This window comes from Rhinatrema bivittatum, chromosome 9 (genome assembly GCF_901001135.1).
Source record: "Rhinatrema bivittatum chromosome 9, aRhiBiv1.1, whole genome shotgun sequence".
NCBI lineage: Eukaryota > Metazoa > Chordata > Amphibia > Gymnophiona > Rhinatrematidae > Rhinatrema > Rhinatrema bivittatum.
In genome coordinates, this window is record NC_042623.1 from 53,718,723 (window position 1) to 53,736,226 (window position 17,504).

Sequence of the window (17,504 nt, forward strand, 5' to 3'; positions counted from 1 at the left end):
TCCTGGGACACCTAGTTTTTGGGCGTCCTGGTGAAGAGTACTGTGTCTTTTTTTTTTTGTTAGCACGGGCACCTACTGCGGCCATAAGAGCCGGAGTTTGGATATTCAAGGACGGGCATCTATCACCGCTGTGCGCGCTCATGTTTTGGATGTTCTGCACTAAACAATGGCTGGATGCCTATTTTATGGTAGTTTTTCATGCTTGCTGAGATGGTGCCAGTGGTGAAGAAACCCAAGCGCTTGGCGATATGTACTTCTTGTGATATACGGGCATCACAGCCTAGCGCCCCCTCTAATCTTTGTCAGCACATTAGGGAGAATTAAGGCGAGTTGCCTTTGGCAGATTTTACGTTCGCGGGTCCTTCCCAGCAGTCAGCTGGAGTGGGACTGTTCGGTGGCCTATCCGGAGTGTTGACTGGATCTGCTGCCCCCCTGACTGGTTCGTCCTTGGGGGAGTTTAGATTGGCGGATGCCACAGTAGGGGCCACAGGGGTTGGAATGGACCCTTCCATCTTTTCTTGTGTGCAATTTTTTTCAAGGGCTGCAGTCCTTTCTGCAGGCCCACTTGGCAGAACCAGCCAAGACTCCGGATCCCCGGGCTAGCTCCAGGGGTAAGTGCCGGGATATGTTGCAGCCTGCTGAGTGCCACAATGATGGAGATGGGGATCCCTACTCTTTGGAAAAGGGGAAACTCTGGATTTGGAGTTTTATAGGATGATGCTATGTTTTTTTCATAGAAACGAGTTGCCAGCTCTGGTGACCCAGATTCTGAAGCCACAGAGTGCCTGGGTTGGATTCCAGGAGTGCGCCAAAGAAGGATCCCGTTTTGATTACTCTTTGCAAGGCATTGTGCTTCTTTCCGATACTGGATGTGATTCAAGATTGACTGACCTAGAATGGGCCCTTCTGAAACTAATTTTAAAGAGGGCCACACTTTGGCGGGGCTGTAACTCTGGATCAGACAGCAAGGGAATGAAGGTGGATGCACTGGTGTGTTCCACGAATGACCATCCTGGTTGAAGGTGGAGCAGGGTTGAAGGACGCGCAGGATAGGAGAATCAAGGCTATCCTTAAGCAGGCCTTTGAGGCCATGGTGATGAATTTGCAGATCGCCTTGTGCTGCTCCCTGGTGGCTCGTGCTAGTCTTTGTCTCTCTCAGGAGGATTACGAAACGAGTTTGAATACCAGAGCAGTGTTGGAACCGGGAGCTGCATTATTGGCGGACGTGGTTGTTATCTGGTCCGTATGGCAACCAGAGATGTGGCTCAGTGATAGCGGCACGGTAGCAGCTGTGATCGCGGAATTGGTTGGCTGATACAATTTCGAAGTCCAACGTTATGAGGTTATCTTTTAAGGGATCTCTCCTGTTTGGTAGTGAGTTGGAAAAGATGGTATATAGGTGGGGTGAATTTCAGGTCCTTCATTTTTCCAGAGGACAAGAAGTCGGACCTGTGTCCTTTCAGAGTGTGGGGCCATACCAGAGGCTACAGGTGATTTTGTCCCTACAGAGGGGTCGATCCTCAGAGGTCACAACTGTTTGATAGGTTTCAGTCCTTTTGGCCCAGACAGTCCAGAGAGAGCACAGGCTCCGATAACAGAGCCCCTTGAGCCTCGCAATGAAGGTGTGCCAACCTACCTGCTGGATCAGCAGATAGGTGGCTGTCTCTCTCTTTTATCATGGGTGGGTCCATAACATGTTGGACCAATGGGTTCTATAGGTGATAAGGGATAGCTATGCTCTAGAGTCTTTTTTGCATTCCTTGCGATACTATTATGATATCTCCATGCAGAAGAAGTCAGCCGTGGAGGTTATGTTGAACAGGCTGCTGGCTTCAAGGGCCATGGTGCCTGTTCCAACACTGCAAGAAAATATGGGCTGCTATTCCATTTATTTTGTAGTACCCCAAAAGGAGGATTCCTTTTGTTCAATTCTAGACCTCAAGGGAGTCAATCGGCATTTGTGAATGACTCACTTTCACATGGAAACCTTGCGGTCAGTTATAATGGCGGTGCAGTTGGGGGAGTTCCTGACGTCTCTGGATTTGTCAGAGGCTTATCTCCATATCCCCATCTGGCTGGAACATCAATGATTCCTGTTTGCCATTTTGAGATGTCCTCATCAGTTTTGGGTGTTGCCCTTCACTTTGGCCACGACTCCCAGGACCTTCACAAAGATTATGGTGGTGCTAGCAGTGTCATTGCGCAGGAGGGCATTCTGGTCCATTTGTATCTAGACAGTTGGCTGATCCAGGCTAGGAACATGGAAGAAATTATTTTTGCTTCTTGTTCTCCTTGCTTTAAGAGTTAGGCTGGGTGGTGAACCTGGCCAAAAGCAACTTGCAGCCATCCCAATCGCTGGAATATCTCAGCATTCAGTTCGACATGAAGCAGGACAGTGTTTCTGCCAGAGATTTGTGTTCAGAGGTTGATGGCACAGGTGCTGAGACTGAGAACGACAATTCAACCAATTGTGTGGTCTTACCTTCAAGTTCTTGGTTTGATGGCTTTCACCCTGGAGATGGTTCCCTGGGCGAGGGTGCATATGCGCACCCTACTTTCGTGGTGAAGTCCACAGTTTCAAGACTACTTGATGAGGCTTCACTTACCCACAAAAGTCAGAGTCCACCTGCAGTGGTGGTTGCAGGAGGAACATCTGAGAAGAAGAATCTCCTTGCAGTTGATGGTGCTTACAACAGATGCGAGCCTCCAGAGGTGGGGGGGACTTACTGTCAGGAATCAGTAACGCAGGGGCACTGGAGCACCAAGGAGTCTCAGTGGAGGATCAATCGTCTGGAAGCATGAGCGGTTCAGCTGGTATGCTTGCGGTTCTTTGACCAGTTGCAAGGTTGAGCAGTCCGAGTTAGGCTGAACAATAGGACTACCGTGGCTTATATCAATCACCAGGGAGGAACCAAGAGCCAGGAGGTGACACAGGAGATAGACGAACTCATGAAGTGGGCAGAAGTGCATCTTCTATACATATCCGCCTCTCACATAGCAGGAAAGGACAACATAAGAGCTGATTTCCTAAGCAGACTGAGTCTAGATCTAGGAGAATGGGAGTTGTCAGACCTAGCCTTCCAACTCATAGTGGAGCATTGGGGTCTCCCGTATCTAGATTTGCTGTTGTCTTCGGTCAATGCGAAGGTTCCTTGATTCTTCAGTTGCTGGAGAGATCCGATGGCCCTTGGCATTGATGCGCTTGCTCAGGAGTGGCAGGCTGCTATATGTCTTCCTGCCATGGCCATTACTAGGCAGGATGACTTGGAGAATTGCGAGGCACGCTGTGCTGGTGCATCTGGTGCCTCCGGATTGGCCTAGGAGGCCATGGTATGCCGATCTGCAGAGGCTCTTGGTGGGCACTTCTTTCAGGCTGCCGGCCCATAGGGATTTGTTGCGGCAGGAGTTCATGCTTCACAACAAACCAACTTCATTTTATCTTACAGTATGGCCCTTGAAAGGGCTCAGATATTGAAGTGTGGGTGTTCCACCGCCGTGATTTCCAGCTTGCTTCGAGCTAGGAAGTTCTCTACATCCTTAGCTTATATTAGAGTTTGGAAAGTGTTTAAGGTTTGGTGTGAGAAGCATGGAGCTCAACCTCATTCGGCACAAATCCCATTAATTTTGGAGTTTTTGCAGGATGGTCTGCTTAAGGGTTTGGCCCTTAATTCCTTGAAGGTGCAGGTGGCAGCTCGCACCTGTTTTAGAGGTCAAGTAAATGGTCGATCCCTGTCGGCCCATCCAGATGTTTCCCGGTTTTTAAAGGGAGTGAAGCATCTTTGGCCTCCCCTTGTGGTTGCTGGAGCCCTTGTGAAACCACAATCTGGTTCTGGATTTCTTAGCAGGTTTCACCTTTCGGCTGCTACTTAGCCTCTTCTTGAGGTTACTTACATTAAAGACGTTTTTTCTGATTTCAATCTGTCCAGTGCATCAGGTATCTGAATTGCAGGCTCTTTCTTGCCACAAACCGTTCCTGCATATGACTCTGGGGGCGGTACAGCTTCGGACTGTTCTGACCTTTTCACTTGAATCAATCTATTTCCCTGCCAATGCTGAACAGAGTTAGAGAGGGTAAGGAGTATCGGCTTTTGCAGGTGTTAGATGTCAAACGGCATCTGATGCAGTACTTAAAGGTTACTAGACCTTTCAGGAAGTCTGTCTGTTTGTGCTCCATGGTGGACATAAACAAACTGAGCTGGCTATGTGGGCAACGATTGCTCGCTGGATTAAGGGGATTATCATGACCATGTATGTGGATACCGAGATGGCTTTGCCTAAACAGGTTAAGGCGCATTCTGCCAAGACTCAGGCATATCCTGGGTGGAGCTTCATTTGGTGTCTCTGCTGTAGATTTGCAGAGCAGTGACGTGGTCCTCCTTACATACCTTTTCCAGGCATTATCGCTTGGATGTGCAGGCCAAGGAGGATACATCCTTTGCTCGTGCAGTTTTGGTTGGACCGCGGGCAACCTCTCTTTCTATTCAAGAGTAGCTTTGGTACATCCCACTAATTGTAGATTAGCCTATTCTGAGTACAAAGGAAGGTGAAATTACTACTTACCTGATAATTTCCTTTATTTGAAGGAAGACAGGCTGATCCACCTTCCTGCCTGCTTGTTTCAGTTTTGTCCTCTTAGGTAACCATGGTTCCCGGGATGTCTGGTAAGTAACAGAACCAGTCCCTAAGGTAGTGTCATTGCATTCTTATCTGAGCTCAGTGTTTCCTATTGGCTGGGTGCATGAGTGGTTGTCTGTTCATAGTTATGTTCAGGTATTATCAGTTTGTCCACAACTGGATTTTGCAGAGAATACTGGCAGGCTGTTGTTAGTGCAGGGCTATATATATATATATATATATATATATATATACACCGTGACGTCAGCTTTACTCCATCTTGATCTGCTGGTAGAGGTGCATAGCCTATCTTCCTTCAAGGAAAGGAAATTATCAGGAAAGTAGTAGTTTCACCATTTTTGACGGGTCCTACTTTTTGGCTGCTGCGTGCTCTCTCCTTGCAGCTGCTTACTTTGAAAAACATTTTTTCTGGTAATGATCTGTTTGGTGAGGCGTATCTTGCCATGAGCCATTTCTATGAATAACTCTGGGAGCGGTGTGGCTCAGGACTCTACCTTCCTTTTTTGCTGAAGGTGGTATTGCAGTTCCATTTGAATCAGTCTCTGTGTCTGTCCATCTGGACAGACCCAGAGATGAGCAGAATTATCGGTTGTTGCATGCCTTAGATGTGAAGTAGCATCTGATGCGGGATTTGAAGGTTACTTGTTCCTAGAGAAAGACCGATCTGCTGTTCTCCAAACTTCCAGCTGGAGATAAACAAGGGAATCTGGCATCGCAGGCGACAGTAGCCCATTTGGTTAAAGAGATCATCACAGCTGCCTATGTGGATGCAGATACTCCATTGCCTATGTAAGTTAGGTGCATTCCTCTAGAGCACAGGTGGTCTCGTGGGCGGAGATTCAGTTGTCTTCTTCTATCAAAATTTGCCGGGCAGCAACGTGGTCCTCATTATTACTTTCTCCAAGCATTACCGTCTGGATGTTAAGGCTCAAGAGGATGTGGCCTTCGTGCGGGAGGTGTTGATGGAAACACAGGCAGCCTCCCATCGATTTTGGGAGTAGCTTTGGTACATCCCACCAGTGTGGATTGGCCTGTCTGAATGCAGAGGAAGGTGAAATTACTTCTTACCTAATAATTTCCTTTCCTCTAAGGAAGGCAGGTCAATCTACAATCCGCCCTGGGCTGCCTACTTGGTTTTGGTTTCAGTTCTTCCTTTATTCAGAGATGATGCAAAATGTTCTTTGTTATGAATCGTTTGAAGGACTGGTAAGTGAAAAACCAGCTCCTAAGATCAGTTGATGTTAAATTTTTTCACTGAGCTCAGTACTTCCAAGTTGGCTGGAAGTAATGAGTTGTTGGCTGTTCATAGTCATGGTTCAAGTATAATAAGTTTGTCCATAGTTTTTCTAGAGATACTGGCAGGCTGATGTCAGGGCACAGCTGTATTTTCTTTTTGTTTTTGGGACAGAGCTGTATGTCAGGTGATGTCAATGAGTGAGTTTTTTTCATTTCCATCTGCTGATAGGAATGCATAACCCACTGGTGTGGGTTTGGCTTGCTTTCCTTAGTGGAAAGGAAATTATCAGGAAAGAAATGATGTCACCATATAGCCCACTGTAATGCAGCAAGTAAGGTTTTCTTTTTTTCTGGCCTGGCAGTTTTGTTGGTTTTCCAGCTAACTGGGACCAGCACCATGAGCCTTCATTCATAATTACCTGGGTTATTTTTCTATTTTTAACCCTCTCCCACCTCCCATTTGATTTAGTCATTACAGCAAGAGTCCTTGACCAGTGCCACAGACCACATCTCCCTCCAGAACCCAATATGCATGCATCATGAATCTGGCCCCTAAGTGTTGCTGACAAAGCCATCTCTACAACATCCTCAGTCGCAGCTGGACCATGAAATAGAAGTTGGGCTCAGGAATCAAACCCAGATCTCCCTCATGGCAGGGCAGAGAACTGCTAATAAGCCATGAGCACAGGCCAGGTTTCGTATTTAATGATTTACCTCAGCTTTCTTCAATAAAGCAACGATTATTTCGCAATAGGAAGCACTGTACAAACAATTTCAGTTGCATAGCATTAATTTATTAAATGAATCCGGTTACCAGATGCATGGAATTGTAATTACATGCACTGGGAGGAGTATACACTCATTGAAGAGCTGCCATTGCCTTTTGAAGCAGTTGAACCATTATGGGATATACCGGTGCAAATTCCTTGCCTTCTCTTGCTCTGACTGATTGAACGTAAGCTTCCAATGCCCCCCTGAAAAAATAAAACAAACTGCTGTATGAAGATAATATGACAATTTGTTAAAGAATTTCACAGGTAAGTCATGACTACAATTACAAAATTAATAGTTATGGCAATGGCTGTGCTTTTTGACAGAGAAGCCATCTTAGGTTGCAAAACAAAATGCTATGTGATAAATATTTGCACTTTTTGGGCTTGATCCATCCACAGACAGCAAATGATGGGGATCCCCCATATAACAACGGTTGTAAAAGAAAATACCTGTGAGGTATTTGGCAAACAAAAAAATCACAACCTGAGAAAGCAGATTTGGAGTACATCATCGTAGGCATTCCATTACGGCTCTTTTCTCTGCCCAGAGACAAATCCATAAACTCCTCAACAAAATAAACATGCCTTTTATTTATCTCCAGCAATCCTCAGAACTGCAGCTATTTACACCCACTCAAGGTAGGCGCAAGCCTGAGCCGAGTCGGCTATTATCTCATGTGGGAGGGATTTTAACATTTACATTTTTTTATGTTTCGGAAAAATATAACAAAGGTAGCTGAAACAAACTTCCTTCATTTACCCCCTACCAAATACTGCCCCTATAGAAATTTCAACAACTTTCCCCATTTTATAAACTCTGGCTAAATTTTCTCATGTAAAAGCAGCTTTTAAAAGTCTAGTGCACCACTTGCACCTGGAATCTCAATTCTGGGCTTTTAAAAACCACCCTCATACCTGCATTATCCAACACAACAGTCACACATTGTCTACTATTGTAACCGAAGCCTCATTTATCTTTCTTTCACAACTTTACACATCCTCTCTCCCCTCCCACACTTGCATTCCATATACTCCCGCTCAGCCTACACACCCCCTCCTCAACCTCCCCTTCGCCATCCCAAAATAAATAAAATTCCCAGCTCCCCCCTCTCCCCTACCATTCTAGCTCCCTCACCTTCCCAGCTCCCCCCCTGCTCCCTCCCCCCACCCTTCCCCAGCACCCTGCTGCCTCTCCCCTACCCCTCCCTTCCTACAAACAGCCTTTCCTTGAAAGTGCCATTGCCTTAACGTTCTCCTATACCCCTACCCCCTCCTCTCCTTTCCCCTCCTCGCTACCCCCTTCCCCTTCTCCCTGCCCCTACATTTAATATTATTATTGTAAATAATTTCATATGTTAAGTTCTTAAGGGTACATGCATCCTTTACATCCTGATGCATACCTACTCTTAACATGCATAATCATCATCCAGTTCGTTTTACAAAGTTGTATCCTTGCTCGTTGACTCTCTCTATCCTTGTTCCTAGTTCATTGTAATATCGTTGACTCTCTCTATCCTCGTTCATTGTAATTTCCTTTCTCAGTTAAATGTGAACCGACATGATGTGTCCTACGAATGCCGGTATATAAAAATTGTTAAATAAATAAATAAATAATTGAATTGAAACCCTTTTACACCTACATAGCTCTCATCTTCTTAATCAACACAAATCTATGGTTACTGACACCCAGGACTGGAAGTAGATCAAAATACCCCTAGGGCAGTCTTCCTCTAGGGGTGACATCATCGTGGATGAAATTTTGAGCGTGCCCTACTGGGCATTTGCAGCCTACGGTGCAAGTCTATCATTTATCTTAGACTTGGAGAAACCAATTCCAAGGGGAGGGCTGCTCTACTTTCTCCGAGGGCAAGCAGGATGGCAGTCCTCACACAGGGGGAACCCCTAGCTACAGACTTCCCTGAATGAAAAAAGGGGGAGAAAAAGCCATTTGTGCTGGCAACAGTCCATTTTGAATTTTGTGGGGCTAGTTTGGAACCAAATGAATGGAGCAGGGTTCTGCACCTTAAGAGAGATTCCTCAAGACAGACTGGCCAAACCTACTGTCATACAGGCCACAACCAACAGTTCCCATGCTCATAGCTTTTCTGCCACATTCAGTACAAAAAAGCTAATCTCGCACAGTGCAAATCAAATATGGCTATTTGATTCAAAGAAAACAAATACCAAAACATTCTATTAAAACAGGGGTGGGGGAATCCTTGGGTAGTTGTGAATAAAGACCCATGGCATCTGGATCCTAGCATTGGTTCTGACTGAGCTGGAAGAAAACAAAGAAAGGAGAACTACGGCACCCAAAAAAAGAGTCATTCGTGAATAGATATTACAAACAGACGTTCTCAGCACTAAGTTTTTCCAAATACTCAACCTTCACCACTCTGCAAACACAGCTCCAATATGAAGCCTTCTGTCTCAAGGCCTGAAATGCTTACGATCTTGACAACCATTAGCAGTCTTTCAAAATGTCCTAAGTGTGTTCTTATGTTCAAAAGAGTCTATCCCATAAAGTAATGCAATACACCACTGAAGAATGAAAATATCACACTGGGAATAAGGAATGAATACGCATGAGTGATAAGCAGAAGGGGAAAAACTTGGCTATGCCTTATATTTGTTTTAGTAGAAATAAGCAATTGTACTCTGAAAATCATGCAAATGACATGTAATAATTAAGATGTTTAAAGCAGAACTTTGTTTTGCATTGTTTTTACATAAGAATGAACATTTGTCTTTTCTGTACCCCTGTTAAGCAATACAAATATGTTGAAACAAATATATCCCCCATACTCTATGAAAGCTTTTACATTTTTCCCTCACTAGGTACTGTTGATGCTGCTGCTTTCCTTTCCGGGAAGGTCAGACATGGCCTGGGACTGTCACATAAAGCCCTAGTCCTAGGGAAAGCTAGACAATGTACAATTAGATATAACAGTTGTGGCCACATTAGTGGAGATTGATAAGTTAATTTAGCCATCAATAAGTAACCAGCATTATGAAATAGGTAGTGAAATATACCCAAGACTAGATCAGTGTTCCTTAACCCTCCTGCAGGCACACCTAAACAGTCGGGTTTTCAGAACATCCATCATGAATATGTATAAGATAAATCTGCATATATTGCAGACCCAGGGTATGCATTTCTAACTAATACATATTCATGTTGGCAATCCTGAAAACCTGACTGGTTATTTTTGCCTCCAGGAGAGGGTTGGGGAACACTGGACTAGATCATACATCTGCCAATATGCTGGCATAAGCTTGTACTGTCATCACTAGATGATAGCTGAAATTTAGGAAAATACATTTTAGTGCAATTTAATTATAAATAATGACTTGAAATACAGTTAAATAGAACACCGAATTTGGTTACTGTCCCCCAGACCAGTCCAGATGCATGGATTTTTCTCTCCTACGAGCAGATGGAGAGAGAACAAAAGCTTGCTCCCAAATCTAGTATTGAATATTCTCATTAAATTATTACATCAGTTTAGATTTTATAAAAATGTCCATCATATTAATTCTTCTTTTCAAGGAGATGGAAGCCTTTTTTTGGTTTTTAGTTTACACATCCAGGCGCTTAATTTTAGCAGGTAAAATTGTGTGACCTATGCTGCAAAACCTCTTCATAAGAACATAAGAATTGCCATACCAAGGGTCCATCAAGTCCAGTATCCTGTTTCCAACAGTGGTCAATCCAAGTCACAAGTCCCTGGCAAGTACCTAGACATTAGATAAATCACAAGCTACTACTGCTTATTAATTACTGTAATAGCAGTTTATGGATTTTTCCTCTAGGAACTTATCCAAACCTTTTTTTTAAACTCAGTTACACTAATTGCTTTAACCACATCCTCTGGCAATGAATTCCAGAGCTTAACTACGTGCTGAGTGAAAAAGAATTTTCTTTGATTTGTTTTAAATGAGCTACTTGCTAACTTCATGGAGGGTCCCCTAGTCCTTCCATTATCTGAGACAGTAAATAACCAATTACATTAACCTGTTCAAGTCATTTCCTAACTTGTCTCTATGAGGGATTTTGTTAAATGCTTTCTGGAAATCCAGATATACTATATCAAGTGGCTGACCTTTATCTACATGGTTATTTATGCCCTCAAAAAAATCTAGTAGATGAGGTAAGACTTTGCCTATCTATATGTTCAGCAATTTAGGTTATTCCTGCAATTATTTGTTCTAGAGGGAGAGGTAATTTGCCTTTGGTAGTCCCTGAGTGGGAACTGAACCCTGGCTACTACTCCACTCCCAGTTTATTGTGACTAATACATAGTAGCTTTTGATGGATTTATTTTCAATCCTTACACTAACAACAAAGTTTCTGGTTGTCTGGATGTGAGGTTAGCTCACTTCCCTTTCTGTCAGACACATATATGTAGGGGTAGATTTTTAAAAAATGCGTGTTCGCGTACTTTTGTTGGCGCACCAGTCGCAAACAAAAGTACGCTGGATTTTAGTAGATACGCAAGTAGCCGCGCGTATCTTCTAAAATCCAGGATCGGCGCACGCAAGGCTGCCGATTTTGGGCAGCCGGTGCGCGCCGAGCCGCGGAGCGGCCTCGGAGGGAACTCTCTTTCGCCCTCCCCTCCCCTTCCCCTCCCTTCCTCTACCAACCCACCCCCCTGGCCCTATCTAAACCCCCCCCCACCTTTGTCCATGGATTTACGCCTCCCGGAGGGAGAAGTAAATCCACGCGTGCCAGCGGGCCGCTGGCGCGCCGAGACGCAACCCGGGGGCGGCTCCAGAGGGCGCGGCCACACCCCCGGACCACCCCGGGCCGAAACCACGCCCCGGGCCCACCCCCGAAACGCCGCGTCCCGCCCCCAAAACGCCGCGTCGATCGGCCCCGCCCCCGACAAAAAACCCCGGGACTTACGCGAGTCCCAGGGCTCTGCGCGCGCCCCCAGGCCTATGGAAAATAGGCGCGCCGGCGTGCAAGGCCCTGCTAATCCGCCCCGTAGTGTCTTAGCATTATAATTAATAGCATTGGTTATGCTGCTGCTCTTTGCAATGCTAGCTGTAAAAAAACCCTACTGTACGGGTATTTTCCAGACATTTAACTGACCTTCAAAGCCCATACTATATAATTACTCACTCGTCACCACTCTCAAATGAAATCAGTGACTCACATTCACTCTTCACAACTCTCCAAAATTAAACCCATCAATAACTTTGTCTCTGATCATTCCCTTCCCACAATTCTTCACAACAAACCGACTCGGTACCATCTCATTTCGCTGTCACTAAGAGCCATGGGAGGGGAGAAGATAAGTGAGGTGAATAGTGCCCATCCCTCATAGAGAGGTCTGTGTAATAAACTGTGTGCTGAAATCCAGCACAGTGTCTTAATGCACATGCTAAAAAAAAAAAAAAAAATCTAAATCCTGAGTTAATGATATGCTAATGTATCTGTGGTTTAAAAAAAAGCACTCTGACCTGAACATGTGCATTAAAAATGCTTAGTATGCATAAAAACCATTTCTGCATAGAAAACATGATTTTGCAAATAAATCTGTTTTTATACATAAAATATTTATTTTATTTATTTTGTGTTTTTCTATACCGGCATTCGCGATAAGAATCACATCATGCCGGTTTACAATTAAGAAAAGGGGTGTAAAAAGAAGATACAATAAGAACATTAACAGGTGCAGAACGAAAAACGCAGTTACAATATAACAGGGAAATACACAACTGGGAGCAGTGAAAATCGATAGGAATTTAACAAAGAGAAAGAATTTACAAATTTAAAAGTTTATGGTATTTACTAAGTTATGGACTTTTGCAGGGATATTGTTTACCATGATAAGGTAAAGTCAGAGTCGGTTAATGGTTAAAATATGATTCACTCAACACTGGAACACAGAATCTTCTAAGAATTCAGTGCTACAGTGGTGCCTGCTTGACTGCCTTCAGACTGAATATGCATTACTATGGCCTAACAACAGAATCTCACAATCATCACACTCATGTAGTTTGGAGATTGACAGTGTTGTGGAGGAAAGATCTTTTCACGAGAAGCGAGATATATACATTTCCATTGATTTTATTTTCTCTACTAGGATAGATTTATTTATTAGATAATTGTTATAACTTGTTTACAGTTTGTTATGTTGGTCTTTATGTTGTATTTAACAATTTTTATTTTAATGCTTTTATTCGCTTACAAGTTTTACTTTATAATATGGACTAAACACACTTTTAAATAAATAAAATAAATTTATGTGCACAAAATATGTTTTCAGCACATAAACAAGAACCAACAATTGCCCGTCCCTGTGCCTTTGAGGGACTAGATCTGCCAAGGATGCTCAGACTGAGCAGTGCTTGTGAAAAAGTGCTGCCACCTGCTGGGACAGCATGGCGCATGTTTGGTGGAAGACTGCTTCCTTGGAGGGAACTCCTCTCACTTGTGCAGTCCTGGAGGGGACCCTCCCCACCCCCCTCCTTCTCCTGTTCATAGGGGCACTTATTAGGTAAATCTGACTCTGGTGGGAGCAGAGCAGAGAACTGTGGTGACCCTCGGCTCCTGCAGACCCACAGAGTGGACATGAGAAAACGTCAATGCCCAGCACTTTGGCCTTCTGTGAAAATGACTACCATTAGACTAATTTTCTAAAAAGAAAAAGATATATATAAAATTTCATATCCCCTAAAAACTATAGTATTATAATCACTCGCCACAATTCTCTCAAAAGGAAATAGCTAACTCTCTAGACTATCTTCAAACACAGAAATAAAAAAAGTGAAAGACACTCAACACAACTGTTCAAAACATTTCAGCAATCGTTCACAAGTTTCCACTTGTATTATACTAATGGGACGAAGCGTTCATTATATAGTGCTATACTGTTATCATTTGAAAAGTGTTATAGCTAAACAATGGGGACAGTTCAGTAAATTACAAATGCTCATTACCAATCCAAACAAATATGCAAAGATAAAAAAAAGCGCTTAAATTTCATGGCAATGGGGGTAATTTTCAAAAGGACTTACACACATAAAAGTAGCATATATCGTAGCACTTTTCTAAAGCCCACTTACGTGTGTATAACCTATTGACAATTCAAATGCAAATATCCCAGTATTAAGCACGTAAATCCTTTTGAAAATTGTCCCCAAAATGTACATTTCTCCAACAGACCTAAAGGTCAATATTCAGCAGCATGGCCAGTGGACAATTTATCGGGCTTAAGTTAGTGCAGTTGATTATGTGCTTTCAGGCCAATGCAATATTGGGCGCTGAGGTCAGCACGCCGCTGAACACACAGCTGGACACGCTAGACACATGCTGATACAATACTGGGTTCAGCACGTCCAAAACGCGCCTGCAAACCAGCGTATAGCTAATAGCGCTCATCCCTTGTAAATTCCATGTAGATGAGGTTATTAGCTGTTACCGCTCAAGTTAAAAAATTCCCATGTGGCCCATGCGCCATTGCAATGCGTAAAATTTAATGCCGGCCCCAGAGCCGGCGTTAAGGCTTGCCTCGGTCTAGGACTAGAGCAAAAAACCAAAATTCCTGTTTTCTCTGGTTCCTCCTATTAGTATCGTTGTGATACAAAAATAGGAGGAACCACAGAGAGCTGCATCGTGCAAAAAATAAAATCTTGAAAAAACATTTTGGAAACCCAATATACAAGCACGGTCCAGGCCATATATACTGTGCATATTTTTTGTGCTGGCAGCTGAAGAAAACAGATGTTCGTAACTGAATGTCCGTTTTCCTAACCTGCACTGACAGCCACGTCTCCTAGGCACCCGAGGCACTAGGGACGCACAATTTCCCCTAGCACCTGCTTTTTTAAGCGGCAGCTCATTACCCATTTGCATCACATGCCCGGGAGAGATGGGTGGGGACGCATTAGGAAGGCGAGTGCTCAATCATGAGTGCCCGTTTTTCACACACCGATATTGCATCGGCCTGCTAATTAGCCGGATAAACTTTTCGAGATAACTAAGACTTTACCCAGCTATCTTCAGCAGAGTGCCTAATCGGCATTACTACGCTGAAAATCTGTGATAATTTATACAGCTAGTTTTAGGCCTGCTCTCCAGCATGACCAGACGTAGCCAGATAAGTTATCTAGCTAAGTGTGATTATTGGCGCTAAGTCCGCTCTGGAATACCCCCAACTTATTCAGCTTTTAACTGGCTAAACAGTTAGCCAAATACATTGGAGCTGTTCAGAGTGGTGGAAAATTTAAAACCCAGCTAGGTCCCAAATTTACCCAGACAAATCATCTGAATATTGACTTCCTAATTACATGAAAGGTTTACCTTTTGCAACTCCCTTGATAAAAAGTCAATTTCAATCAGGAGCAACATAAGGTAGAGTGCTGGGTAAATCTGGTCTGATTTCTACAAATGATAAAATAAATACTGGACAGCAGAGCCAGGGCCCTATTTTACTTAGTGTTAGACCAAAAAAAAGGGAAAAATAAAGCTTCAAGAGTGCAATCATTAACAAAACAAAGGCTGAGTAAATTTATTGTACCAGACAAAGAAATTATTTAAATCAGTGAGTGCACCTGCAGTTACAGAGAGTATAGCAGGCCTTTGATGAGAACATCATTATCCCAGTGGAAGCTGTGAATGGAGAGAGCGTTATGCCAGAGCATGGGCTGGATAATAGATTTAGTACATAAAAGTAGAGTAACTTAGGATAAACCCCTGGGGTGGCCTGTACTTTGCACCTAAGCCAGGGAACAGGCCTCATAGAAGACATTAAAGGAAGACAGACATTTGAAACCAAAGACAGAAATGACATTTTAAATGGGGACTTTCCACAGAAACTGAATTGTTTTGTCTAAGTTTCTCTGCCCAGCTGAAACTTCTGATAAAGACTAATACATCATCATTGGAAACAAGCCAGCACCTTATAGTACTTGAAATGCATGGGTGATGTTGGGGGCTGAAAGGACTCCAATGAAATAGTTGTGGAACCCAAGATAGCAGAGATTTCATAAGGATCCGAGCTATTGACATATGACAAGATAGGGCCCACCATTTGATGACGCTATTGACATATACCAAAACCAACCCACCAATTATGATGGGGGAACTGACGCGTGCCAAGGCACTCTAACCCGAGCAGCCAATGTTGGAGGAGTTATCAAGAGACCACACCCAAGACCCACCAATGCATTAAGAGACAGTTATGCCTACTGACCAAACCTCTATAAAATGAGAGGTTTTTGGGAGTTAAGTCAGATCTTCATCCAACAGAAGATCAGAGGCTGAAAGGCATCTTTGAAGAATGGGTGCAAGGAGGGTAAGAGAGAGAGAGGTAACTGTAAGGGAAGTAGACAAGAGTCTGAAGCAGGGCCGGAGGAACCACTAGGCGAGCTAGGCCTGTGCCTAGGGCGCAGAGACTTAGGGGGCGCCACAGCAGGTGGCAGAATTTTGAAAGGGCAAAAAATGCCCTTTCAAAATTCTGCCAGCCCCCGACTCGCCCTGCCTCCCCCCCCACCCCCCAGTGCCACCCTCCTGACGCCCCCCTGGTGGTCCAGTGGAGGGCCCGGGAGCGATCTGCCGCTCCCGGGGCCTCGGCTGCCACTAACCAAAATGGTGCCGGTGACCTTTAGCCCCTACCATGTGACAGGGGCCAACCAATGGCACCGGTAGCCCCTGTCACATGGTAGGGGCTGAAGGCCACCGGCGCCAGGGGCGGATTGGCCTATCAGGGGATCGGGCTTCCCCCGGTGGGCCGGTCTAGCTGATCATGTGGCCGAAGTCTCCGGCTGCGCCGATCTTCTTTCTGTCAGGTCAATACAGTAAAGTGCGGCCGCGGTTACCCTGCTCCTAATCCGCTTTCTACTCACTTTTCGGCCGCATTAGTTCAACCCGCGATACACTATCCCCTTTAACCCATTCCTACCGCCTCTTTAAATCACCGGGTAACCCCTTCCGCCCGCGGCATGTATATTAGATGTAAACGATCGAATTAGCTATTCCCTCCCATACAATAACATGCGCCCCCGACTATCGCTTTTTTAACCTGCCGTTTTGCCACGCGTTTAACCTGCTAACTTACCGCCTACCCTTACCCCTGCGTTAGAGGCAGGGGTAAGGGTAGGCGGCAAACTTTCCCCCAGCCCTTGCTCACCTGCCCTGGCCGCGTCCATGGGTGCTGATCTCCGGGGCAGCCCCAGTCCTCTCCCCTCCTCCCGAAGCAACAAAAGCGGAAAAAATTGAAAAAGCGAAAAAAAAAAGTAGCAACGCAGCGGACGGTTCTCCTACGCTTGGGATTGCCAGTCCTCTCTCCCCTCCTCCCGAAGCAAGGTGCGTAAAGCAGCCTTGCTTCGGGAGGAGGGGAGAGAGGACTGGCAGTGTAAAGCAACGAAGCAACTTACTCGTCTTGCAGCCCCCCTCCGGAGACAGACATCGGCGGAGACGGACCGCGGCTCCACTGCCTCCAGCTGCCGGCGAAGACGGATGCCTGCATGGGCGAAAGCGGCCCCTGTGCGTGCAACTGGGCTGCTCAAGGCGTGACGTCACGGCATGTGATGTCACGTCTTGAGCGGCCCAATTGCACGCACAGGGGCCGCTTTCGCCCGTGCAGGCATCCGTCTTCGCCAGTAGCTGGAGGCAGGGGAGCCACGGTCCGTTTCCGCCGATGTCCGTCTCCGCCGATGTCCTTCTCCGGAGGGGGGCTGCAAGAAGAGTAAGTCACTTAGTTGCTTTACACTGCCAGTCCTCTCTCCCCTCCTCCCAAAGCAAGGCTGCTTTACGCGCCTTGCTTCGGGAGGAGGGGAGAGAGGACTGGCAATCCCAAGCGTAGGAGAACCGTCCACTTCCTGGTACCTGTCATTTCAAATGTCATTTGA

At 45.1% G+C, this 17,504-nt stretch overlaps 1 protein-coding gene across 1 annotated transcript in view; it reads right to left on the reverse strand.

The window, feature by feature from the left end:
* The window catches only part of COG5 (component of oligomeric golgi complex 5), a 585,636-nt gene continuing 568,132 nt past the window's right edge, over positions 1-17,504 (reverse strand). The window contains 1 exon segment of the mRNA XM_029617284.1: positions 1-6,845. Within this exon segment, the coding sequence (XP_029473144.1) occupies positions 6,731-6,845 (115 nt within the window). The 3' untranslated portion in view covers positions 1-6,730.